The 26,756-nt window shown below is 58.9% G+C and overlaps 1 protein-coding gene across 6 annotated transcripts in view; it reads left to right on the forward strand.

The window, feature by feature from the left end:
• FBLN2 (fibulin 2) overlaps positions 1-26,756 on the forward strand; it is a 108,965-nt gene that overhangs the window by 6,636 nt on the left and 75,573 nt on the right. For 2 of the 6 annotated variants that reach the window (XM_070576476.1, XM_070576479.1), the window contains exon 1: positions 13,780-13,903. Coding sequence is in view for 2 of the 6 variants with exons in the window: in XM_070576478.1 (XP_070432579.1) it covers positions 18,784-18,818 (35 nt within the window). In the remaining 4 variants the exon portion in view is untranslated. Of the gene's footprint in view, positions 1-10,278; positions 10,776-13,779; positions 13,904-18,630; positions 18,819-26,756 lie in introns of those variants that run through there. The other 4 variants (XM_070576478.1, XM_070576475.1, XM_070576477.1 and 1 more) reach the window with 4 other exon arrangements.

The raw sequence follows: 26,756 nt of genomic DNA on the forward strand, positions 1-26,756 counted from the left end.
CCCTCCCCCACCGTTCCTGAGCGCCCGGAGGCTCCGTGACGTGGTCCGGTGCAGGGGGTCTCAGGGCAACAGAGCGGAGGAGTCCGGCTGCCCGTGTGTGGTCCAGCCTCTGCTCCTCCTGGAAGACCTCGAGGGCTCGTGACTGTGAGCTTTGAAGCCCCCCAAGGTCCTGTCTGGCAAACAGGCCTGGGGCAGTGCTGCCCGGAGGGCAGGCTGAACCTTGCATGACACGAGGAAGGAGCAGGCCTCCACCAGCTCCCTCGGCCACGGGAGACAGACGAGGCCCTGGCAGCCGGGCCAGGCAGGGGTGAGGAGCTGAGCTGCTCAGAGTCCGTGGCATCTGGCCTTTGGGGCGGGGCCTGGATGGGAGAGGGGTCTGGGATGCTGCGACCCCTCCTGTCGCATGTTGGCATATGGTTTTGTTCAGCAGGAGCCAGGCTGTTGTCGGGGGGTGCTCCATGAAAGAACCTGGGAACAAGGCCCCTTTGTCTGCTCTGGGGTCCGCCAGCTCCCTTGGCCTGAAATTGTGGGTCAGACCTCAGGCCAGCCATCCAGAGCACTATCTGTGATTGGAAGAAGGCCAGAGCTCCCGTCTGTTAGATGGGGAAACCAAAGCAGAGAGGTCAAGAGACTGGTGAGAGAGCTCAGTCTGTCAGCTGTGAAGGCACCACTAGAACACAGCTCCCTGACTCCCAGCACAGTGCTCCTCCTGCCTCCACCCTCATGTGGTCCTGGGGTCCCTCCCGGGTCTGGGCCTATCTTGGTGCAGCCACTTTGCTTTAGCAACTCCGTGCAGCCCCTGTCCCGCCCTCCTGTCTCCCCCGCCTTCCACAGGGAGTTCTGGGGAGCTGGCCTCCTATAGCCACACTCCCAGGTGCCAGGAATATAAGCCTGAGCAAAACAGTCACGGTCTTGGCCTTCAAGGAGTTTGCTGTCCAATGGCAAATGCTGATGAGTCTGCTGACAATTGTGGCACAGGAGCGGTGCCTGGGGACAGAGCACACAGGCGCTGTGGCCCTGCAGTCTGGGTGCTGGTGAGGTAAAGTCAGGAGGGCTCCTGGAGGAGGTGATGTTTCAGCTGAGCCCTGAAGGCTGAGAAAGAAGCAGCTAGGCAAGGACATGGGCCAGTGGGGAGAGAGAGGGTGTTTCTGGCAGATGCCACAGCACAAGCTGGAGTGGAAAGGTTGTAGAGGCAGGGCGTGGGCCAGCAAGTGGCCGAAGCACTGTAGGAGCAGAGGGAGAACGCGAGAGGAGAGTTGGGAAACAGCTTGTATCAAGAATGGAGATGCAGACCAGAGCCAAACCACTGTAGGGCCTTGCCGGCCAGGCCGCCGGGCGTGGGCTCCACTCCGAGGCCCCTGGAGAGTCACGTGGCCAGGCTGTGCTTTACAAACCAAGTGATTGCCAAGAAGAAAACAATGTTTTAAGGGGCAAAAGAACAGGAATAGAAATTTCACAGGAGAGGAAATGCAGATGGAAACGCTGACAAACGTGTCAAGATGCTGGTTCTCCTAGTGACAAGGGACATGTGAATCAAAACCTCTCCGAGGTGCCGTTTCACACCTGCCATGGGGGCGAATATTGCCGAGTGTTGGCGAGGAGGTGCGGTGCCCGGCAGCAGCTGGCGGGAGCGCACTTTGGTACAAGCTGTCTGAAACAACAGTTTGGCCTGAGCCGGTGAGCTTGGACATGTGCACACCCCACGACCCGGCCCTCCCTGTCCTGCATGCTCACCCCAGGCGACTGACACAAATGTCCTGGGAAGACTGTCCAGGGATAATCAGAGCAGCATTATTTGTAACAGGAAAAAGCCCAAACAGAAAACAACCTACCCATCCACAGACAGGAGACTCACTCAGCTTGGTAGGGGCAGCCCGTGGAATATTACACAGCACGGGAAAGAAATGAAGGACAGCTACAGGGACTTACATGGGCACTGTCGTCAGAGCAAATAGGAGCATCTGCAGTATGTCTGTTCATATCAAATCAAAAACAGCCCAGACTAAATAACAGTTCAAGGATGCAGACAGAGGCCTAACACTTTTTTTTTTTTTTTGAGGAAGATTAGCCCTGAGCTAACATCTGCTGCCAACCCTCGTCTTTTTGCTGAGGAAGATTGGCCCTGAGCTAACATCCATGCCCGTCTTCCTCTACTTTCTGTGTGGGACGCCTACCACAGCATAGCTTGATGAACGGTGCCATGTCCGCACCCGGGATCCGAACCGGCGAACCCCGGGCCGCCAAAGCGGAACGTGCGCACTTAACCGTTGCACCAGCAGACCAGCCCCAGAGGCTGTAACACTTTTAAGGAAACTTGGGGAGGCCTTGCAACTGGGGAGGGGCCCAGAGAGGATTTCTGGATCTTGCAGCGGCTGTCTTTCACGGTCCCCCTTTCTGGTATTTTCACATTACCAGAATCAGCCCCTGGGCTCCTGTCACATTCTCTCCTGCTGGCTTAACATTTTTGCAATGGGTGTAACCTGCTTGTTTTATTATTAGTCACCGACCGCAGGCGACGGCTTTTCTATCAGACCCACGTTGCTTCCACGGCGCGGTTACCCAGCCTAATGTGAGGCAATGACCCTGTGAGATCGGAACCTCTGGGCTCTCATTGGCTGGGCTGGCTGGGGCTTCCTTGGCTGAGAGCCAATCACTGACGAGCTTGATGAAATCTCCTTGTGCCTACTGAGGATTTCACAGAGAACATTTTAAAAATGTGTGCTGTTATCTGACAGTGTCTGAATCTAACGTAAAAAAAAAATCGACTTCAAACCCAGGGCTGCAAATTCACCTGCCCTGTCAGGGTCATTCATGGATTCCTCTTCAGCATCTGAGAACAGCCCCCAGTTTCCATTTGGAGATTCATCCCACCTGCTCAGGCAGTGGGGCGAGCATATGACCTGGACTGAGCTGCCCAGCACAGCCCGTTCCCCTGGCTGCAGTGAGCGGTTCAGGTCTGGGCACCTGACGTAAGCCCCTCCAGTCAGAGAGAACCATAAGACCAGTGGACCAGTGCTTCATTTCGTCCGGACTTAAGAGGTTGTGGGCTGGAGCTGCTGGGAATTTGGGTCACCAGAAGAGGTGGTTTTGGTGGAAAATGGAGGAGAGGGGAGCAGAGCTGAGGGACAAACAGGCGAAACTTGTTCCAGGGGACATTTGGGTGCCTGGATCCAGCTGTGCTTGAAGTCCATCCTTCTACTCTTTCATTATGGAATTCAATATCTCCCCTTTTTGGCTTAAGCCTGTTTGAGTCAAGAGTACTGTGACTTGCAGCAGAAAGTCCAGTCTGGCACCCCTTCTCAACTCATCAGTGACCCCTCCTCAGCCAGAAACTGAGGCATCGTCTCTGCCCTTGCCTCTCGTGGCCCCAACATCACACCAGTCTGCGTAGTCTCTCTGTTCAATCTCTCTTCCGTCCTATCACCTCTCCACACCGCCATCCTCGTCTGAACCCCAACCTCATCCCCTCTGGACTCGAGCCCCAGCTGCCTCAGTGGCTCCCGTTAGAGTCCTCCACGGGCTCCCCTGCTCTGAGAATAAACACCGAATTCTCCCCCAGCCCACCGGCCGCCAAGTCGTCTCCCACAAGCCTTCCTTCAAAGGGCCCCTCAGCTGCCACCTCACACCCCCTGGGAGCCTGACTCACCCTCCTGAGCGCTCTGTGCGCCTGGCCCTGTGGGAGCCCTTCCTGCCGGTTAACTCACTGACCCTGAAACCCGGAGGGCTGGGCCCTGGTGAGCACCGAGGCCCAGGGCGGGAGGAGCCTCCCCAGTCGACCCGCAGCCAGGCCCACGCTCTGGCTCCCACCCCCCTGCCCGCCTCTTCGGGGTGCACCTTGCTGTCTGTCTGCAGGCTGCCAGGTCCCTCTGCCTCCCGCGGGCGGGTGGCTCTGGCGGGCAGGGGCGTCTGCCCTCCTGCTGGACCTGCAGGGCCTCATGGTGCCCGGCACAGAGCGGTGCCGGCTCAGTAACATCAGCTGGTACTTGCTGGGCACCGAGCGTGTGCAAACCCCTTTCTAAGCACTTCCGCCCGTGAGCTCTCGCAGTCCTCACGACAGCACGCTGGGGTTGGCGGTCATTTTACAGTTGGGGAGGCTGAGACACAAAGAGGGAACGTCCCCAGGTCACACAGCTGGCAAGTGGCAGAGCTGGGATCCAGACCCAGGCAGCCTGGGTCTGTGCCTATAACCACGCCGTCCTCACGTGGGCGGGCGGACGGTCGGACAGACGCCCAGGCTGTGTTCTGACGGGTCAGGGTGAGTGGAGATCAGGGTTGTAGACCATGACTGGGCCCACGTCCCGAGCATGTCCGGAGGCCAGGGCTAGACAGATGAAGATGTGGGGCGAGGACACACTCACTGGGGACCTTCACAGCTTCCCGGGGCTGGAGCCAGCCGGAGCATGCGCTGCAGAGGGTCTGGGTCTCTCGCCAGCTGCCTTGGCAGGGCCTTGGTGAGGAGGCCGGAGGGAGAAGAAGCCTGGTGGGCTCCAGGGAGAGCTGGGTGGGCTGGAGAGAGACCAGAGGGCACCTCAGTGTGGACGTCCAGCACAGAGGGGCTGGCCTGCCCACGGCTCCCCAGGCCAGCTGGGTTAGCTCATAGCCAAGGAGCTCTGCCCGTTCCCTGGAAGCCGGGGACCCTGGGGTCAGTGTGTGTTTAGCCCTTTAACAAGTCACCCCAAATAACTGCCTCCAGCTTGGGTCACATTATCTGAAGCCTAAAAGTTGAAATGCAGAAGGTGAAACTTCTCTTCGGGTTGTGCAGACCACCCCTGTGCTCAGCCCCAGGCCCAGCCCTGGGAGAGGGACAGGCCAAGTTGGCCGCAGGGTCCTGGAGGAGCTGGCATGGCTTGGCATGGGAACTAGCAGCCTCAGGCCCTGACTGATGGGAGCAGCAAGGTTTGGAGGACCAGAGGGCAGGGCAGGAATCCGAGAAGAGAGTCACTCTCTGTGGGTAAAGGACTTTCCTCTCAGCACCTAGGGTCACCTAAGAACAGAAGAGCTGCCCTCCCATCCTGTCGCTGAGTTTCTGGCTCCTTCCTCTGGGTTCAACTGTGGGAGGGCTCAGGCTACTTGCACCTAGGGAAGGGGGTTCTGGGCCTGGCCCCCGACATTCCTACGGCCCAGCGGGGCCCAAGGCCCTCAGTTGGATGAGGAAACACAGAGCCGGCTGGGACTTGACCCTGGGGGAAATGCTGTAGACCAGGAGGCCTGGACTGAAGAGCTTGGCACTCCAGGGGGCTGTGGGGCTCCCCTAAGCTTCCTGGCGGGGAGGACGGAGCCTGGATTTGGACCTAAGCTCAGATCTCTATGAACCTCAGTTTTCTTGTCTGCAAAGTGGGAACACAGCATTTCACCTCAGTGTGATGGAGAGAGATGCAAGAGAGACGGCTGTATCAGAGCTGCGTGAACTGGAGAGCACAGTGACTACGTCAGTTACTGTCTGTATCATGGCATTAGTTTGGGTCTGTCAAGAAGCCCAAATGAATTTTGCCAAGGTAGGACCAGATGTGCAAGGACAGTGTTGGGGGGTGGGCGGGAGAAGGCAGGGGAAACGCACACCCGTGCTCAGACTCCTGCCACTACAGGGGAAGGGAAGCGGGAAGGGGAGAGAGGAAGCTTGGAATGTGGCACAGTTCCAGAAAGCTTCAGCCAGGACGAAGGGAGCCCTCGGCCACTTTTCTGCTGGGGGAGTCCTGGCTCTTGCTGGAGCGATCCTGCATGCGTAGCCGCTGTGGTCTAGCGGGGGGCAGCTCAAGGTGGCCTCAGCACAGCTGTGATGGTGGATCTAGAGGAGGGGACGGTCACCTGTGCCGCTCAAAGCAGGAGACGTGAGTGATGCTTTCTTGTGGCCGTCACGTCATCATTCTCCTAAAGTCCTCGGTGCCCGGGGTTGGGTCAGCCCTGTTGGATACCCGGAGGCTCCCAGAAGCCTCAGAGCCCAGAGTTTGTTATTTAAACAGAGATGTGTTTCCACTCCTCACGTTCCTAGAAGGGGAGGTTTCCAGGAATTCCAGGAAACTCCTGCCCACAGAAGGCAGTGCGCTGAGGACCCAGCACCAGCTGTGCGGGATGGGGCAGAGGCCTCGCGTTAGATTCAAGGCAACAGGATTCGAGGATGGATGGGTGGATGGACGGATGAATGGATGGGTGAAAAGAGAGCTGGAGGAGAGTACAGGGAGTCCCCCAGGGCTGCCTCAGACGGGGAGCCTTTCCAAAAGCAAAGAAGAAGACTGGCAAGCTTTTCTATATCAAATTGTACAAGTTCTATACGTAAAACAACACATAACCGAAGTTAAAAGAGAGGTGTCTGCAGCACGTACTTGGGAGACGAAGGGCCGGCGCTCCTACCATACAAAGAATTCTTAAAAATCGTGACGGTAAGGCGGAACTTCAACAGTGAAAATGAGCACGTACACGAGTTCGCAGAAGAAATGCAAATGGCTGGTGAACATTTAAAAGGATGACGCACGGCAGATAACGGGATACCATTTCCGCCTAACAGATTGACTAAAATCTAGGAAGGCGGACGGCCCAGGGGTGGTGCCTAAAACAACCATCTCACGCAGTGTGGGTGGGAGGAAATTTGTACAACTTCTCGGGGCCCTTTGGCAGTATATGTATTTAAAAATATACTTGCCTTTTGCCCTTGTAACTTCTTGGAGGTGAACAAGTGCCCAAAAATACAGATTCAAGGATATTCTTCAAATCATTTGTTATAGTGAAGAAAATTGGAAATGATCAATGGAGAGTCCGATACATAGGCTGCGGTTACAACAGACAGTGGAGCACTGGGGTGGTGTAGATACACGTTTTGATGTAGAAAAATGGACACAATAGATAGCATAAAAATGAAGTGGGGGCCGGCCCCATGGTGTAGTGGTTAGGTTTGGTGCGCTCCACTTTGGCAGCCTGGGTTCTCGGGTTCAGATTCCAGGTGCAGACCTACACCACTCGTCAGCCATGCTGTGGCAGTGACCCACATATAAAATAGAGGAAGACTGGCACAGATGTTGGCTCAGGGCCAATCTTCCTCAGCCCAAAAAAAAAAAGTAGCAGAAAAAATGTTCATTAGAATTTGATTGTGGGCATACATACATACAGTCATGCATATATACATTCATACATATATATACATATATATATCCACGTATAGATCAAAAGTGATTGGAAGAGGTTTTCTTAGGAAGGTAGATTTGCTGGTGTTGAATGTTTTACTATATGTATTTCCTAACTTATTTATTAAAATCAGAGTCAGCCTCTCCCATTTCCCAGATGGAAAACTGAGGCCCAGAGTGGACAGGAACCTTGCTGGGACTAGGCCTCCTGTCTCTGGGCTGCCTTTTCTGTTCTGGGGGCCCCTTTCAGGCCCTTAGGGCTTCACTGTGTGGCCTTAGGCAAATCCCTCCCCTCTCTGGGCTGCTCCAGTAGAGAAGGGGCTCTGAGACCCCTCAGCCTAGTTTTCCAGCCCACTGGGGAGGTGCCAGCCTCTGAGCTGAGCGCCCTGGACCCTGTTGCCCTCCCCCTCTGCCAGGAGAGCTGCCGAACAGCAAGGCTGGGCGGTGTCTGGTCAGGGTGACCAGAAGTTGTCAGAAGCGCCAGGAGCTTTGTCACACCAGGGGGAGGGCTGGGTGGGGATGAGTCACGAATGAGCGGGCCGTGGGGGCAGGGGCTGCCCATTCCCAGACGGCAGGCATGAGGTCAGCCGGCTTTCTGGAATAAGCAGATGGCTGGGGAAAGTGTGGAGAAGCCCAGAGTGGAAGACGAATTCTGGCAGTTTCCTCCCACCTCCTCTCCCCACACAGCACGTCCCACATAATTCAGCCCCAACCACTCTGACCAGGGGTCACCCTGTCCCCATTCACGTGTCCTGGGCCGGGAAACCTGCCACCCCCTAGAGTGTGCCCTGCTGCCTCCTCTGCAAGGGTGGAGAAGGCGTGCAGACTGCGCTAGCCTGCTCTGGGCTGGGGCCCAGCTATGGCGCCGGGCCTCAGTTTCTTAGTCTGTCAAATGGGTGATAGCACCTCCAGGATCGTTTTGAGCATCGAATGAATTAATCAGTGTAGGGGCTACTAAAATGCTTGGCACACAGTGTGTGACTAACAGAGAGGAGCTTATTTTATTCCAGTCATTGTCCCCTTTATTTAAGACCCTTGGGCAGGTTCCGGGAGGATCCCTAGGGTTAACCCCAGTGTCCAAAGCGAGCCTGTGAAGTGCAGGGGCCAGACTTGGTAGGCAACGTTGCCTCAATGAAACAAACGCTATTAGCTAAGACTCTCAGGTGCAAGTAATAAAACCTCAATTAAATTGGTGAAGCCCCAAAGGGAATTTATTGGCCCTTGCAACTGAAAAATCCAGGCGTGAGATGGCTTCAGGTCAAGCTATAACCAGGTGCTTAAATGTTATGTCATCAGAAAGCTGTCCCTCTCTGTTCTCCCCTCAGCCCTGCTCTCCTCTGAGCTGGTTCATTCTCAGCAGGTTTCCCTAAAAGGCGGCTTCTGTGCCACAGGCTCAAACCCACACTGAGCAAGGCAGTGGGAAGCACGCCCCTGTCCCCTGGCTCCATGAGGGCCGTCTGCCTTAAATCAAGAGGCCCCTCCATTGAGTCACACACCGTTCCCTGGATGAACACTCCAGGGGGCCACACCTGGGCCAGGAGCCCAGCCATGAGGGGAGGATCAGCTCCTTGTGAACCATCACGAGGACCCAGAATGGAGAGAAGAGGGCTCTGCAGAGGAGTCTGGGGGCCTGGTAGCCACTGCACAGGACATGGATGGGCACACACCTCAGATGGAGCCAGCACGAGCCTCCTTGGAGGGCTCCGACCCAGGAGCGCCCGTGGGAGCCTGGCACACACACTTCTTAGTGACCCACCTGAGCCAGCTACTGAAGTGGGAGGGTGGTTGTTAGTCAGTGAAGGTTAGGCTGTTATTGATGAAGAGAGCTGAAAGGTGACGGCTTAGCACAGTGGGAAGCTCGTCTCTCTTTCATGTGAAGGTCCAGGCCAGCTATGGGGCTCCACGATGCGCAGGGCAGCCTTCCACCCTGGCGTGACTTCAGCCTGGTGTACAAGGCGGCTGCTCCGGCTCTGTGTCCACCGCCAGGTCCTCGCTCCAGCAGGCAGGAAGGGGAAAGGGAAGGGAGAGGCCGCAGCCCTTCTGCTCCCATTCAATGGCCTCAAACGCTCACGGTCCTGCTTGGCTGCCAGGGAGGCTGGGGATGTGGTCTTGAGCCAGGCAGCTGTGGGTCTGGTAAAGTTCCTTCCGTGAAGAGTGGGGGATGACCAGTAGTTTCTGCCCCAAGTGGAACAGCATTCACGGTGGATGGGAAGGCAGGGAGGTGGGGGGTTCCTGGCGTATGGTCAGCTTTTCATCGGGTAGAAGAGCAGGATGCTGGGCTGGAAGGACAAGAGTGTGTGTGGGCGAAGAGGCTGCAGAGGTGGGTGGGTTGCAAACCAGACTGGCCTGAGCTGGGTTCCAAGGACTGACTGTGTGTCCGTGTGTCTGAGCTGTGTTCACACCACCTGCCAACAGCTGCCCTTGGCCACCCCTCGGGCCTGTGGTGTGTCCGCTGGTGGTGGGGCCCACTCCCGGGGGCAGAGAGGAGGGGAAGAAGCCAGCACAGGCCCCGAGGCTCAAGGCCGTTTGAGCAGGGAGCTCCAAGGACTGGCGTCCTCCCTGGGCAGGACGTCCACTCCAGGTGGCACATCTCCCCGGTCTCTCCCTGGGGAGGGACACAGCTGGAAGAAGGAGGCCAGAGGGAGGCCCTCGAAGCAGTGTTTTCCAAACGTGGCAGCACCTTACAAACAACTGGGGATAAAAAAATGTATTGGTGTCTAGCTGCACCCTCCGGAGACTCAGATTTAATCGTTCTGGAGTAGAATGCAGATATTGGTATTTCAAGAAGAGCACCCGGGTGATTCTGAAGGACCGCCCTGCTCTCCAGCTCGGGCCTGGTGGCGCTGCCCCGGGACTTGGTTGGGCAGCAGGACGGCGGGTAGAGCCACCCCTGGCGAGGAGGGCCTCTGTCTGAGCATCACTGCTGGTCACCTTTGCACATCCTCCTGGAATGCGGAGCTCTCCCTGCAGCAGTCTGGCTGGGCCCAGGCATCGCTGTCCTAGCCTCCCTTGCAGTCGGGGACGGACGTCTCCCCCACGCTCCCCAGACACTGTGGCTGCGGCAGATGCTGACTGGGAGGCCAGAGCGATGATGAAGTGGGCCCCCTGCAGAGCCCACTCTTTGAGGAAGCGATGTCATCTCAGCCCTCAGAGGCAGCCACGGGGGAAGTTCCTGTGGGGAGCCCCGGGCCCGACGCTCCAGGAGCGGGCAGCCCCTGCCGTCTGCACCCAGGGGTGCAGGAAGCTTTGGGCACTGTCCCTGGCTCCAGTTGGTTTAGGCTATGCGCGAGTGACAGCAACAACAACCTTCATTTATGCGAGCTTCTCACGGGCCAGACTCTGCTCTCAGCGTCTTCAGAACAACCTCCGAGGCAGGAACTCTCTTACAGACAAGGCCGCTGAGGCCAGGAGGCTGAAGCCAGCTGTTGGACGTCACACGGCGCGCGGATGTGGCTTTAAACCAAGGCCACTGGGCTGCAGAGCCTGTGCTCCCAAGCTCTTTGGTATTGTTGTTTGGGGTGAGTATTATTATTGTTACTTTTATTCTCAGATGCCAGGAGAGGCGCAGTGACCTCCCCGAGGCCACCCAGCGAGGACGCAGACCCAGAAGCCCAGCGAGCCTTCCCCGCCCCACCCATCCGGGCTGGCCAGGTGGTGCAGGTGAGTTCCTGCGCCAGCCCTGGCGTCAGGGTGCCCGGGGGGCTGGTGAGACTGTAGCTGATGGGAGTCACTCCACTGCCCTCTGAGCGTTCTGAATCGGCCTTATCGGCCTGGAACTTCCTCCAACCCCGTCTTGGCCAGGCCCAGGGCCCCAAATTCCTGGGGGGTGATGTGCACTCTGTCTGCGATAATAGCCCTGGCAGGGCTCCGAGGGGACGGCGCCTCGGCCGCATCTCCGGCTCAGATAACAGAGGACTGCGAAATATCTCCACTTTATCTCAGGGAAAGCTGGCCAGGCCCGGGGCTCAGCGGGCTGCAAGGTGAGGCCAAACCTCGGTTGCTCGCTGCCTCTCCTCCTGACCCGCAGCCGGGAAGGGAGCAGCGTCAGAGGGCAGGGAGCTGCCCAGGCTCCAGTGAGGGAGGGCCCAGTGCCTCTGGCCCCAGGCCGCCTCCCTGCTGGCAGAAGGAAGGATTCAACCTGTCACTCACTCATTCATCAGATAGTGAGGCCCCCCCCCACCCCTGGGGGCCAAGCCCTCTTCAAAGTACTTCAATTCATTTAATTGCAAAGTAATTATAACGTATTTTAATTCATTTAATCTTCCCAACAACCCCATGATATAGACCCTGATGTCATTACGTTCATTTTACAGTTGAGGAAATCAAGGCCCAGAGAGGTGAAGTAACTTGCCCAAGGTCATACAGCTGGTGTGTGGTGGAGTTCTTAACCAGACCATTTTACCTCAAGTCATTTATAAATGAATAAAAATAAGTCCGCTAGGGACAAGTATTCTGAAGAGTAGCGAGTGGAGAAAGTGACTGAGGGAGGGCAGTTGTTATCTGGGAGGTCTCGGGGAGGGCTCTCTGGGGTGCTGACATTTCAGCTATGTCTCAATGCAAGGAAAAGCCAGCATTGGGTATTGGGGGGAAGGACATTCCAGGCAGAGGAAACAGTAAGTGCAAAGGCCTTTTCCAGTGGGAAAAGGGCCCAGAGAGGGAAAGGCCTGCCCGGGGTTAGACAGAAAGATGGGGTGGGCTGGACAGGTTCTCGGTCCAGGCATTGGCCCCTCCATCCCCTCCCGGCTCCTCTGTAGCCAGCCCTGTCTGGGTCCCTGGACATCTCCTGGCTTTACCTCCTGCCAGCTGTGTGACCCTAGGCAAGTGGCTTCCCTTCTCTCTGCCTTTGCTGCCTCACCCCTGTCCTGGGCTACAGGGAGGCCCCTGGGGTGGGGGTGGGGCACACTCCGGGCCATGGGTGCTGCCCAGAGGTGAAGAGGCAGCCGCTGGGCCATGTGTCTCCTGGCAGGGAAGAGAGATGGTCCTGAGGTCCCAGAGGGCCTGGTCTAGGCCTCAGGTCCTGGAGAATGTGGCCCCAGGACTGAGAAGGACAGAGAGACCAAGGGATACAGTCAGAGGGAACTGGAGACCAAGACGGACAGAGTAAGACAGAGGGACAGACTGACATCAAAACTGAGATGGAGACCCAGAGAGACCCAGAAAGAGAGACATTGTGGAGGAAGGCTAAGAGACCCTCTGGGAGAGGGACGTGGACCATCTGAGGGAGACACCAAGAGACACAGAGGGAGACAGACAGACAGAGGGACAAAGAAGGAGGGTCTAAGAGACGACACGAGAGGAAGCTGTAAATGTTCTAAATGCCGCTGAATTGTACAGTTTAAAATAGTTAAAATGGTGAATTTCATGCCATGTGATTTTTACTACAGTAAAAAAAGAGACAGACAGAAAGAGACAGAGATAGAAGACAGCAAAGAGAGAGACAGATGGAAGGACAGAATTCCGGGATACGGACTGCTCTTTGGGTTCGACTGGCCTTCGGGACCCTAAGTTGCTGGTGGGGAAAGGCTGGGCCAGGACCCCTGTGCCGGAGTCCAGGCCTACAGGGCCCAGTGGGTTTGGGGCCAGTGCCCTTTCCCGGGGGCTGCCTGGCGGCCGGCGGTTTGCCCTGGTCCAGCAGCGCTAGATTTTGCTTAGGTGGGTTTTTGGGTGGGGTTCTGAGCCCTTGGCCAGGAGGAGGGTTGTGGGAGCTAGCCCCTGCCTAACAGCCTGCTGCACGGCCTCTTACTAGGCACAGGCTCCTAGGCTGCCAAGCAGGTAAGCTCCACGGACCCCAGCTGCCTCACCGTGGGCCTCAGAGGCTGGTGAGGAACGTTTGGAGCCTGCAGCTTGCCGTGTCCCCGCCTGATGGGCTTGGTGCTGAGGGCATGACATGGGGCTCTCCACGGCTCCCCATCAACGGCTTGGGGTTGACCCTCCAAGAGATGAGGAGGTTGGGCTCAGAGAGGTCAAGGGCCTTGGTTAGGGTCACACAGTGGTCACAGGCAGCGCGTGGACTGAGGAGAAAAGCAAACCTAGACCGTTCGCAAGCTGGGGGCCAGGAACGGGTGTGCCCAACCAAGGGCCTGCAGCAGCCGTGTGGAGCGTCAGCAAAGCAGGAGGCTGGGGCCGGGGCTGGGCTGGGCCGGTCCTCTGACCCGATCACACCGGCCTGCCTTCTGGCAGTGCTGTCCCCGGCCCCTCAGGCCCTCCCAACGTGCCCAGGGTCTCTGGGCCCACATTCCGGTGGGGACACTGAGGCCCAGGCTGGCTGAGCTGACTGAGCTACAGCCCCCAGGCTAGGCAGCAGTGCCGGATCTGGAACTCAGCGTGTGGCCTGGCAGGGAGGGGGCGCGGGCAGGGGTCGGGGCCGCTCGGGGCTCCGCAGCGAACGCGTGGCCGGCTGCCCCGGGCCGAGTGCACAGCGAGGCACCGAGCCAGCGGCGCCGGCTCAGCCCCCTCCCCGGCCCGCCCCGGAGGGGAGGAGGGGCGGAGGGGCGGAGGAGAGGGGGCGGAGGGGAGGGGGTGGAGAGGAAGAGGGGCGGAGGGGAGGAGGGCGCAGGGGAAGAGGGGTGGAAGGGAGGGGGGCGGAGGGGCGGAGGGGAGGGGGCCGGAGGGGAAGAGGAGAAGGGGGCGGAGGGGCGGGCTGCCCGGCCCCGCCCCGCCCCGCCCCGCCCCCGGCCCTGCCCAGCGCCGCGCGCCGCCGGGGGCGCAGGGGTTCTCGGCGCGCCGACGGCCCGGCGGCGGCGGCGGACGGACGGGCGGACGGACAGACGGCGGCTGATCGCCCCGCGGTGAGTGCCCGCGACCCTCCGCCCGGCTCCCCGGCTCCCGCCCGCGCCGCGCCCAGCCAGGCCGCCGCTCACGGCCAGGCGCTGGGAGCCCCGACGGCGGCCTCCGGCTCCTGGCCACCGGGACGGCGCCCCAGCGCAGCGCGCCCGGCCCACGGGCGGCCGCGGGCACTCGGGGCGGCGCGGGGCTCGGGGTCCGCGGTCGGCCCCCCGCCCCCTCCCCGCCAGGCGCCACTCACCCCCACGGTCCCGCTGCCCCTCGGGTTCCGAGGCCGGTCGCGGTCAGTAGAGGGGAAGACCGGGCACCGCCCCCGCCGTCGCCCCCACCCCGTCCCCATCCCGTCCCCACCCCGTCCCACTCGCTGCAGCACGCGCACGCACGCCGGTGGGCAGCAGAAGTCCCCGCACACTCTGCGGGGCACCCCGCCCTCCCCCCTCTCCAGCCCCGCGCGCAGAGCCCCTCCCCCATCTCTCACACATGCTTGGCGCCTCACGCTCATCTCTCACTCGTCCCTTTTGCGCACACATGCTTCTTACACACGTGCCTCACACACAGGCGTCTCCTGGACATGCATGCCTGTCTCTCAGACAGTGTGTCTGTTAAACACGTGTGCCTCCGTAACACACACATGTGTGTCTGCCACATGTGTGTCTATCGTGCATGTGTGTCCCGCATACCTGGAGTCATAGACGGTCTCCACACACGTGAATCTTGCAAACAGTCACATACGCCAACAACCTGGTAGGCAGGCTGGTGCTGCCTGCACCCCGGACGCTCCCACCTCCATGGGCACAGTCCTGTCCTGAGTGGGGTGGGAGTCCTGTCTGAGGCTCCCTCAGTGGGGCCTGGGTGGTGTGGGGCGGTCGGGCCGGGCTCAGCCTGCCGGCCTCCCCCTCTTCACCACCCCCTGCCTCCTCTCCCCCTCCCCCACCGGGTGCCCTACCTCCCTTCTCTACTGTCACAAGGTCTGGCCCCCACGTCAGCTTGTGACAGTCAGTTGGGCTGTTCCAAAGCTGGTCAGAGCCAGCAGGTGTCGCTGTGATGGGCCAGAAAAGGAAGAAGGTTTAGGTGCTGGTCGTCACCCCGAGCTCCTTGAACAGAGTGCTGTCCTGGCCCCTCCCAGAGTGAGCCCTGATGAGCGGGCCTGGCACGAGTTTGTGGCTGAATGACGGGGGCTCTGAGCATCACCTTCCCCTCATGCACATGGGGTGCAGATCCCCACCAGGAGGAAAGGAGGGACCGGGACCTGCTGTTCCCTCAGCTTCCCGTCCTCTCCTCTCGTGTCCCAGGCTGTGTGATGGGGGAGTGCACTGGGGTTGGATGAAGTCAAAGAATCTTATTCCGGTGGCACACTCCTGCCAGCCCCAGCTGTGGCTGGGCCTGTGTGTTTTGTTTGGCTCTTACCATGTTATTATTATTTTTAAAAATTTAATTAGCTGCCAGCATTTACAAATTGGCAGGTTTCTCATAAAAGTCCTGATTTCCGTCTTCTCCTGAAAAATCGCAAGGTCTGGCAGCTCAGGGTCCACATCCCTGAGTGATGCCCATTGGCTGGTGCTGCCTGCCTGCTGCCCCTCGCGGGGGGGGCAGGAGCACCATTTGGCTACAGTCCCCACCCAGCCCGCTTGCACATTCTTGGCTCCTGCCTGGCCTGTGTAGGCCTCTGTGTTGGCTGTGCCTGTTTAAACTGGGCTGTATTTGCTGCACTGCCCGCGCCAAAGTGGGCCTAGGCTAGTCTCCTCTCCCATGGCTGGGGAAGCCTTGAATGAGCCTCGGACCATTCAAAGCCTCAGTCATGGGAGCACTGAGGGCCACGCCAGGGGCCTGGACCACAGGGCATCTTTTTGATCGCAGCAGGCACTTTCTGCTGGGCTCTGGGGCAGGGCAGTGGGGGGACGGTGGCCAGCAGGGAGGAAGGCAGCGATCTCAGAGCCAGGCCTAATCCGTTATTTTTCTTCCTAGATCCTGTCAACAATCCTGCAAGGTCACATTGTTGCCCCGCTTTGACAGATGGGGAAACTAAGGCTCAAAAAGCAAAGGGTGGAGCTGGGATTTCAACCCAATTTTTTCTGAGCCTAAATCCAAGCTCTTTGCTCCCTCTCAGCGAGTCCACGGGAGGAGGGACGTGGTCTCATTGATCCTGGGTGACTTCCCTGAGCTAGGTCCATGCATGACACACAGTAGGTGCTTAATAAATGCTTGTGGAACAAGTGAGGAAAATGAAGTTATGCTCCGTGGAGGTCAAGGTGGAGCTAAATTCAGGGCCTAACGTGAAGATCTTGTGTGGCCTAAATGACCACTGAGGTTCCTTTCAATCGGGCTGGAAGCCCAGCGGTTTCCTGCCCTGGTCTCAGTGGTCACATTCACCGTGACCCCAGGACCACGCCTGGGAAGCTCGCCCAGTGTCTAAGTCTGTGTCGGGTATTGCAGTGTGTCCTCTTGGACATCAGGGTCAGTGTTGGCCTGGCGTTTGGGGGCCGTGGGTGTGAGCATTTGCCCTAAGCCCCTGGCTGCCTTGGTGGGTGAGACGCCTTACAAGGAGGGTCTCAGGCAGAGGAGCAGCGGCTTCTGTCTCCCGCTCTGCTTCCTTGGGTGGCCTCGATGGGTGGCATGGGGTGGGGCAGTCACTGCGTTATTTTAAGTCCTAGTTCCTGTGACTCTCTGCTCTCGTCTGCCGTGTGTATGTGGCTGAATTCATGTAAGCCCAGTACCCCCATGATGTGTGGTCTCCTGGAAGTTTGTTAACTGACTGAATGAATAAGGACCAGCCCTCTCAGTAGCACCTGGGACTGGGGATGGTAGGCAGCCCCTGGCCTCTTCCTTGTACCTCCTGAAGGTTCTCTTTCCTGCTAGGGAGGAAGGTGCTGGGCCTGGCTACACAGGGTGGTGCAAGGGCTGGTCCCTCCCTTCTCTAGCCTCAGTCTTCCCTTCTGTAAAGTGGATGCTGTCTGGTGGTTTCCAGTGCTCATGGTTCTGAAGTGAGGAGGTGGGGATGGAAGCCTGGGGTCGGCTGTCCAGGAGGCGGTGGGTGTGTCTCCCCCCCCTCCCCGACCCCGGCCCCGACTTCCTGGGCTCTGAGGGGCCTCTCTGGTCTGGAGGCCTTGCCCTGGGATGCAGTCCCAGCATGCCTTGGGATTCTGGGCACTGTGCTCTGCCAGTGCCATGGCCTCCGTTAGGGCCAGCTGGACTAATTGTATGAGGTGGGCGCTGCGGCCAAAGCCTGGCTCTCCTGGGCAGAGTGTGGGCGTCGCGTCCTAGGCCGGGCATGGTCTGGGTGGGGGCTCATGGTGGGCAACACAGACACTGTCTTTGCTCCCGTGCAGTTCATATTCTAGTTGGAGGGATGAGGTGGGGTGGATCAGGCAGCAAAACAATGAATTCAGTTGACTTCAGACAGCTACAGATGCTATCAAGGAGCTTAGGTTAGTGGGGCGACCAGATCCAGGCTGGCAGCGGGGGCCATTTGAGGAGGGGCTTTCTGAGTTGAGACGGGAGTGGTTGAGGGAGAGCGCTGGGCGGAGGGCACAGCTGTTGCAAAGGGCCTGCAGTGGGATCCTGCTTTGTGTGTGAGGGATGGCAAGGGAGGAGGCTAGAGTGGGTGAGGGGGAGGGGGGGAAGGGAGAGGGGAGGGGGGCATGGCAGGGAGTTTGAAAGCTACTGGAACGTTTTGATCCAGGGAGCCAGGAGATCTGATTTCCGCTTTAAGATACTCCCGAGCTGGAGGATCAGATGGCTTTTGACTACACGGATAGGATGTTGGCGGAAGTGGCCCGCTGCCTGCTGACGGCTTACTAGTGGCAGCCCTGTGCTGGGTCCATGCAGGGGGCACGCCTCGCCCTTGAGAAGGTGCGGGCCGGTGGGGGCAGACCTGTCGACAGGCATTTGAGATCCGGGACAACACGGGTTGCTTGAGTGGGTGCTGGCACATCCTCGCAGTGGAATATTATGCAGGGATGAAACAGGAGGAGGCGCTCTGAAAAGGTCTGCAAGAGCCAGGGAGAGCCTGCATGTGCACGAGCGAACCCAGGAGGGCACGCCCGGAGCGCGTTGCGGTGGTTACCTGGAGGGGGACTGCATGGGGAACAAGGGTGAGGTGACACTTCCCACTCTGTGCCTTTTTGTATATTCTGCTGTTTGAACCACCGTGACTGTATCGTCTATTCCAAACATTAAATTTGCACGCAGTCAGGCATTGGTGGGCGACTGTTCATGTCTGAGTTTTAAGTGGAAGCGTTTAAGGATGGTTTTTAAATTCCCTGCTTTACCCACCTTGTTGGGAGCAGACCGACTTCTTCCTGGCGTAGTAATCGAAGGGTTCTGCTGTGATTAACATTCGATGGTAGCAAAGTCACTGTGTGCTAAGTGTGGCGCTGGACAAAAGGAGCCACCCCCAAACCCCCACCCCTGCCCAACACCTTTCCCGCGGATCTTTCCTTCTGGAGGCATGAAGGTGTCTCTCGCTGGGGTGGGACTGCAGCCTCCACGGTCTGCCCTGAGCCTGTTTGCACAGGCTGCCCTGCCGGCCCGGAGCTCAGTGACATGTCCAGACCCCAGGGGAGGTCGCCGCCGTGGCGTCCTGCATGGCTCTGCTCCCAGCTCTGCCGCTCACGACTGCTCCCTCCGGGCTCCTCTGAGCCTCACTGTCCTCGTCTGTGAAATAGTGTCATGATCCCCGTCTCTCGGGGCTGTTGGAAGGAGGACGTGGGATCCGTGTTCCTTCTTTCCCCAGGTCTTCATGGAGCACCTGCCAGGTGCCTTTCAGTGTCCTGGGGATAAAGCAGTGACCGGGATGACGTCCTCCACCCCCAGAGAACTTGCTTTCCGGTGGTAGACGCAGACGGGAGATGATTGGAAGCTCACTGTGGCGTCACCTGCTGGCCGCATGTGCGGAAGTCCAGAAAGCTGGTGTGGACTGAGGTGGGCTGTTTTCCGTAGAGTGACAGAGAAGGCCTTGGAGCCACACCTGGGTGGAGTGGATGCACAGGCAGAGGGCACAGCAGGTGCAAGTGACTGGGGCCAGCTGGAGGGCAAGAGCCCCGTGCAAGGAGGGTGGTCAGGGGGGCGGGCTAAGCATGGGGGCCCCAGAGGGCTTTTGATTTTATTCTGCGTGTGATGAGGATTCAATTTTGGGAGGGGTGAGGTCTGATTGAGATTTTCAGGGCCCCCTGGCTGCTGTGGGGGGAGCAGGAGGGGAGGAAGCAGCAGGCTGGGCCTAGAGCCGGGCCTTCGGGGCGGTGGGGCGGAGTGGAGTTGTGGCCTGCCTTTGTGGGGCTAAGAATCCCCGCCGGGCGTTGTTGGGAGCAGCCAGTACGAGACTTGTGGAGTTGGGGTTCCTGGATTAGCAGCCCCCTGAACTTCCGTGCCTGGGACCTGTGCCCAGGGCCTCTCGTCACACACAGTGCTCACGGTGGCCCCTGGTGCGGGCCGGCCCGTGGTCCCGCCCCTGGTCCCTCTCACAGCCGTCCTGAGGCCCCCTGGTGCACACAGCCAGTTCTGAAATGCGTCGGTCGGGGCTGTCCTGGAGGAGAGCACAGAGGCCGTGGGAGCCGGGGAGGCATCTATCCGAGCCGGGCGGTGGTGAAGGAGGGCTTCCTGGAGGGGACACTGGCACTGTGATGTGAAGGTGGAAAGGCGAGGGGGACACAGGGACAGGAGAAAACCCTGCTTCTCTTGGGACCTGGTAAGAGGGGAGGTGGGAAGCAGGCAGGCATGGCGGACTGGGCCCCGGAGCGGAGGACCTCAAATCCTGGTCCGGGGACAGGTGATGGGTGGCCCTGGGCTGTTTCCCAGCAGGGGAGGGACCTGGCCAGAGAGTTGGGGGGTCCCTCTGGCAGCCAGTGTGCAGGTGGGACTGGAGGGGGCAAGATGGCAGGCAGGAGGCCTGAGAGGGTGACATGGCAGGGAAACTGAGGCTCAGAGAGGGCTTGCTTGCCTGCAGTCACACAGCAAGTGAGAAGGAAAAACTGGGCGGGAGCCAGGTTGTCCACCTCCGGGCCCTGCCCAGGGTGGGCCACCCTTGATTCAGGGGCCCCACTGGCACACATGAATGTACCACTAATTCACCTCCTTTGGGCTGGTCCCTTCCCGGGGCCTCTTTGGGGTCAAGCCATGCGTCATTTTGCACCATTGTCCTCACGGTTGTTGGAATTTGGAAACATTGCAAAAACGCGTCTACTTTCTCATATATGGAGATTGTTGCAAAGAAAGTGCTGGTCGAGGAAAGGTTATTTCCTTCCTTGAGGGTGGGGAGCCTGGCCTTGTGCCGGGCCAGGGGTGCTGTATTGTGGCCGCCGGAGTGGCCCCGCCCCACCACTGTGAGCCCATCCGATGGGGCAGTGAGCGCTCATGTGCCCAGGGCGGGGGCGGCCATGGGCAGCCTTTGCCTTCAGGCAGACCTGCTGGCCTCAGGCCCTCTCACCCCCTAGGATCTCAGTTTTCCTCCTCTCTGAATTGGGGACAGCTCTCCTGGCTCTGCCGTCATGGGTGCCCAGGAGTGGCCTGAGGTGTGGGAGCAGGGCTGTGAGGTCTGGGTGCCCGTGAGGCATGCAGGGCTCCTGTGTGCCTGCTGGGCCTGGCCTCCCATCTGTGCGGTGTGCCCGGCGGTGTGCCCGCCTGCAGCGCTGGTGTGCGGAGCCAGGCACAGCTTGTGGCAAGCACACAGCGCTTGGTGAACACGGGTGAGCCAGGGTCTGAGTCCTGTCCCTTTTCTCTGTTCTGTCGCTGAGCTGCCGTCACTGACGTCGGGGTGCACTGGGGCTCGTGGCTGGGGGCACCAGCCCTTGATGAGCCTCCCAGGGTTCCCCCTTCCTCAGCCCGGCTCCCCCATCCTGGCCCTCGATCACCAGCCGTGTCTCCGGTGACCCATAAAATTCCCTCCTTCAGGTGGAAGCACAGTGTTGACCAGTGTTCCAGGAGAGAGCCAGGCCCTGGGAGCACCTCCCCGCCCGCCGGCCGGCCGCAGGCTGAGTGACCGGGAGCCCGGAGGGTTGAGCAGGAGGTTGCGGCCCGCCCAGGGGTGTGCCAGGGCACCGGCCAGCCTGTGTGGGGCTGATGGGGACCCCTGAGGATCAGGGCCAGCTCAGGGGGCGGCTCGTCTCGACATGCCAACCCCTTGTGCCCAGGTGTAGGCACAACCATACCAGGACCCCTGACACGCGTGCGCACACACACACACACACATACATACATACACACACACACTCACACACTCACTCTGTCTCCCTCACACTAAAGACCGCCTGCCACGGCAGTTCCTAAGTCAACTTTCCAGACCTCGGGCTGAGAGATGAGCTGGTCCCCTGCTGGTGCAGTGCTGGCGGAGCGCTGTCTGACCTGGGCACCCCAGGGCCTTTGGTGGCTGTTGTCTGGTTACCGGCTGATGGAGGCAGGCCCCAGAGGGGGCTGTATGCCCTTTCTTGGGGAAAAATCCAGTGGATGTTGGCTTCCTCTTGTGATAAAGTGACAGTTAGCATAATACCATCACGTTTTCTGCTGTATCATCCTGCCCCCTTGCCATTACGTTGTACTAAATATGTCTTTAAAAATCCCTCCTCTGGGGCTGGCCCTATGCTGTAGTGATTAAGTTTGGTGCACTCTGCTTTGGCGACCATGGTTCACGGGTTTGGATCCCAGGTGCGGACGTACGCCGCTCATCAGCCATGCTGTGGCCACATCCCACATACAAGGTGGAGGAAGCTTGGCACAGATGTTAGCTCAGGGCCAATCTTCCTCAGGAAAAAAAAAGAAAAGAAAGAAAAATCCCTTGCTTATTCTTCTTTTAAAAGGAGACTTGTTATCTCAACTGTAGATAGAAATCAGGATCACTTTCCCGAAATCAGCAATACCCATGAAAATAAAGAATTAACCACAAAGCAGGAATAAATCCAGCCCCTTTCCATTCCCTGTGTCAGTCAGCTGTGAGCCATGCGTCCTGCCTTCTCTGTTAAAAAAGGAAGGATGGCAGGTGTCAGGGAGGTCCCTGAAGTGTCCGCGGCACAGTGCTCCACACGGAGTTCTCTGTGGTCCTGATGGGTTGACAGAGAGTAAGGAGGGCCTGATTACTCACGTGGGCCTCTCGCACTCGTGCCTGTCCGTGAGGTCTGGCCTCGCTGTGCGGGATCCCCAGCCCCTCTGGGAAAGGCCCCCTGCGTGGTCATCGCACACCTCGCATCTTCTGGGGACCCCTTCCCGCTCTCCTGGCCTCGTGGGCACGTTTCCTGCTGGCCAGGGCCGTGAGCGGAGGCTGCAGCCCCTCCAGGAGGCGTGTCTTCTCTGAAACCAAGTCCCTGGTTCTCATGTAGTGGCTGGTCCCCGTTCTCACTCAGGGGCTGGGGGCGTCCCTGACACCCCAGCTCTGTGCCCTTCCTGCTGCCTGTGTGGAACCTGGAGGGTGCAGGTGGCTCCTGCTGGCGCATCCTGCAGCCAGGGCTGTGCCGGGGGAGCAGGTGGCGCTTAGGGCCAGGCTCCTGCACTGAGGGAGGCCGCTGGCGCTGGCGTGGTGAGGCTGGGTCCCATCTGTGGAGGAGGTGCGGAGCTAGGCCTGCCCAGATGGAAAGTGCCTTGTAAACTGTAAAGGGCTGTGCCCAGGTGAGTGGAGGTCGTGTATGTTCTTTCTCATGGGTCATACCAGTAACACCCACAGTGAAGGCCGGCCAGGCTCTTAATCAGCCTCAGGACCTGGCATGGGGCAGAATTTGCCCTGGCATTCTTGTCCTCGCTTGTCAAACATGTTTTCTTGAACTGAAGCCTGACCTTACACTCTGACAAGTGAGAGAGACTAGTTTAGTGGACTGCCAGGGATGGAAAGGATGTGTTGACATCAGCTGCCTGTCCCAGAAATGCCCCAGTGACCCCAAGGCAGGACGTGCCTGACCCAGGTGCGTCCCCTCGGAGTGGCTGTGGCTTCCTGTGCGTGGGGGTGGGGGGGGGACACTTTCTTGGCTCCAGAACTCAGGAGCTCCCGTGGGGGTGTTAGGGCCTCAGCATGTGGCCCTGAAGCCCACCTGTGACCTGGATCGGTCCCTCGGTGATTTCACCTGCTCCTGGCTTCAGAAGGGGGCTGTCCATTGCTGGGGGTGGGGGTCTCCTTCCCACGGGCTTCTCTGTGTCTGAGGCCACTCAGGTGAGAGGGGTCTCCACTGCACTGCCATGGAGGACCAGGGACCCCCTGGCCCCGGGGAAAGCTGCAGCTGGGGACTCCAACACCACCAGGACTCCCTCACACTCTGTCCTCCTTCCGTTTCCGGCTTTCTCTCAGAAGGACTTAAGTGGCCCACCCTCAGCTTGGAGGCCTCCTGGTTCACGGGTTCTTCCACTAGAGATCGTCTCTGTTTTCTTTTAGTTCCGGTTAAAATCCTGGGGACGGGCTCTGATTGGCCCCGCTTGAGTAGAATGTTCACCCTGGGCTGTGGGCTGTGGCCAGGGGTGGGGTCAGCTAGTCACGTTGAGGTGGCCCCAGGGGCGTCTCCCCCACTGTTCCCTGCGAATGGACATTGAGTGAAGCAGACTGCCCCGCCCCACCCCCCCGGGAGGATAGAGTTTGGTAACTCCAGAAACTTGGAGTTCAAGTTCTTGGGGTCAAGTCAGCAGCATGCAATACGATTGCTATTCTTGCTTTCTTGTAACAATTGTTGGGATACTTGTGGTTGCAAGATATTTTTGGTTACAACTTATGCAAAGAAAGTCATGGAACTAACTAGTACAGGGGTCTGGCTTCAGGCTCAGCTGTATCAGGGGCTCTACAGATGTTGTGAGAACTGTGTCTCCGTTTTATATGTTGCTTTATTCTCCCGTGGGCCCTGCCATTGGGCCATCAAGGGCCCAGCAGCTCCGGGCTGCTCCTCTGAACTCAGGAGCGTCAGTGCGGGCCCGTGTGGCTGGGTCAGGTGACTGTCTCTGACCAGTCACTGTGGATGGGGGAAGGAGGCCTCTCATTAGCCATCCTGTGGTCCATGTAGCCGAGGATGGGAGAGGCTGGCTCCCCAGAGGGAAATTGCTGTTCTATTTCCCTCTTCCCAGGAGAAGGAGCAGAGGTCCCCACAGCATCACCGGCCTGCTCTGTATAGACGGCCTGCTCATTTCTTCCCTGTTCTGGGTCCACAGGGCAGACCCGTCCCAAAGGGAAGATGAGGATGTTCTAGAATGAGCAGCTCTCCACCACCTGGGGAAGCTCGTGTTAAGGTAGAGAGTTGGGGTCGGGGCAGTGGGGGTCTGACCTTCGACACAACCACGCCCCCAGTGGCGAGGATGCAGTGGAGGCTGTGGCTCTCAGAGTTTGCTCTAAACCTCTCGTTTTTTCATCCTTCTTGTCTGTGAACCCCGAAGATTCAGGACCTCTGTGTCCAGAGTGCAGGGAGGTCAAAAGAGGCAACCGTGAACTCTGAGGAAAGGTTTCCCAGAGGAGGGGATATTGAGCTGGATCTTTAGGGATGAATAGGAGTTTGCTGAGGGGCGGAAGGGTGTGCTTTGCAGAGGGAACAGAGAAACAGGCAGACGTGAGGAGCTATGAAAGACTGCGGGTAGCTGGGGCCAGAGATTTTTCTGTATTGAACTTGGATCGAGGGCCTGTTGTTGACCAGATGTGGTGCTGGGGTCTTCACGTCACCTCTCTGATGCTTTGGTGTTGACGAGAGGCTGCTGAGGGTGGGTCCATGTGCAGATGGAAGCACGGCTGCTCAGGTGTCACACGCTCCCAGTCGCCCAGCAGCCTGGGGGTTCGAATATGAACCCTGGTCTCTGGGAGTCCAGAGCTTGACCCTCTCTGCTCTGCTTGGTCCTCTCTGCTCCAGTGGTGGCGGTGTCAGCCTTGGGCGGCCCCACACTTATGCCACAGCTGCGGCCAGGCCCCGCCGTTTACTGCACACCGGCTGCCCCACTGGCAGCCCCGAGAAATTCCTGAGTTTCAGGGCTGTGCAAATAAATTAGGGCACTGGCATGGTGGGGGCCTGGGGGGGGGGTCACAGTTTCCCTGGCTGGCGCCTCCTGCCAGGGGCCTCAGCGAGCCTGGGCTGCTGGGGGCTGGCCTGGCCTGTCTGTCTCTGTCATCTCCATCTCCTGTCTGTCTGTCTGTCAGCCTGTCTGCTGGCTTTCAGTCTCTGCTTCTCTCCGTTTCTGTCTGTCTCTTTCTGCCTGTCCCTGCCCTCCCCCCACCTGGAATTGTGAGCTAAGAGGGGACGTGTGAGATGAGGGCTTCTGGATGAGGGGCGGACGCGCACCTGTGGTTGTCACGGTTCCCAGCTTAGCCGATGACTCACCAGCTGCCCCGGGTGGGTTTTTCTCCATCCCTGAAGGTCCCTTCTGGGCTGTGTTGGTGTCACTCGTTTATAACTCATGCCATGTTCTGTGTCAGCCCTGTGCTGGGCCATACAAATCAGTTGGTTAATCCACCCGTCTCCACCTGCCTACCCACCCAGAGCATCTTGGGTGTCCACGTGGGCCTGACCCTGGGTCGGGGCTGAGCGGGAGAGCAGGGTGCCAGCCTCAGAGTCACCGTCCGGTCGGGAAGACAGTGGGCAGACACGTCGGTCTAAGGTGTCAGTTCCTAAGTGGGGGCGGGAGGCTGCCGGTCCGGCTGAGGCGTGTCCCACCTGGCTAGAGGGGAGGCGGGAGCTCTGACGTGCGGCTGGCGCCGCTGTGCCCATCCCGGCACTGGGAGCCTGCGTGCGGTGATGTTGGCCGGGTGTCTGCACCGAGGTGGACCCAGAAGTCGTGTCGCAGGAGTGGCCGGCCCCCACGGAGCTGTGGACAAGAGGGCAGGGATGTGGCCCAGGGGCGGGCAGCCCTTCATGGAGGGACCGAGGGGTAGCACCGTCAGAGGGAAGGGAAGTTGTCAGGAGCCGCGGGGGGCAGTGACCCGCTGCCTGGGGCTGCGGGAGGGGCGGGCCCCCAGGGGAGGGCAGCCACCGCATATGTGTGCATGCACATGCACGCACGCAGTCTCACACTCACCCCTATACAGACTCAAACATGCCTAAACACACCTTGCACGCACATACCCACTCACACACACTTACACTTCACATGCACACACATGCTCGCAAGTCTCACATGCAGTTACGTGCACACTCACACCTCATACACACTCAAGCACACCTTGCACACACTCACTCACATGCACACACTTGTTTCACATGCACACCGATGCATTCACACGCCCACACTCCTGTGTAGACGTGTCTCTTGGAAACGACTCTGGGTCTTTAGGCTTCCCTTGCAAATACCTGTTATCTCAAAAAGAGAAGGAAAAAAGCAAGAGAGGTGGGGGGAGCGCCGGTCCAGGCCCCTCGCGGGACCCCCGCACTCCCGGGAGCAGTTTGGTCTCTGCTGGGTTTCTCAGCCTAGGTGGACCTCACCTGGGACCCCTGGACTCAACTCCGGGGGCTGGAGAAGGGTGAGAAGGGTCTGGGCCGAGCTTCGGAGGCCCTGGAGGAGGGGAGGACCCGATGCGAATCTCCCGCTGGCCCACGGGCAGCCCACCTTTGTGTTCTTTGGGGCAGGCGTTAAACCCCTGAGGCCAGCATATTCTCTGGGAGGGGAGAAGGGTGGGCCTGCTAGGGAGGGCTCCCCAGAGCCCTGGAGATGGTCCTGTTTACCAGGAGAAGCTTGCTTTTCACAGAGGTTTTAATCTCAAAATGTCGAATTTCAGTGAGGACTTTTTCGGTATCTGGTGAGATGATCATGTAGAATTTTTCTTTTAGGTCGTTGCGTTGATTTTTCACTATTGAGCTACCCTTGCATTCCTGAGGGAGCTCTGCCTGGCCCGATGTGTTACTGTCCCTGTAATGTGCTCCTGGATTCGATTTTCTGATGTTTTATTTAGGACCCGGCAGCTAGATTCCTACGTGAAGCTGGCCTGGA

The sequence above is a fragment of the Equus przewalskii genome, chromosome 15, assembly GCF_037783145.1.
Source record: "Equus przewalskii isolate Varuska chromosome 15, EquPr2, whole genome shotgun sequence".
Classification (NCBI taxonomy): domain Eukaryota; kingdom Metazoa; phylum Chordata; class Mammalia; order Perissodactyla; family Equidae; genus Equus; species Equus przewalskii.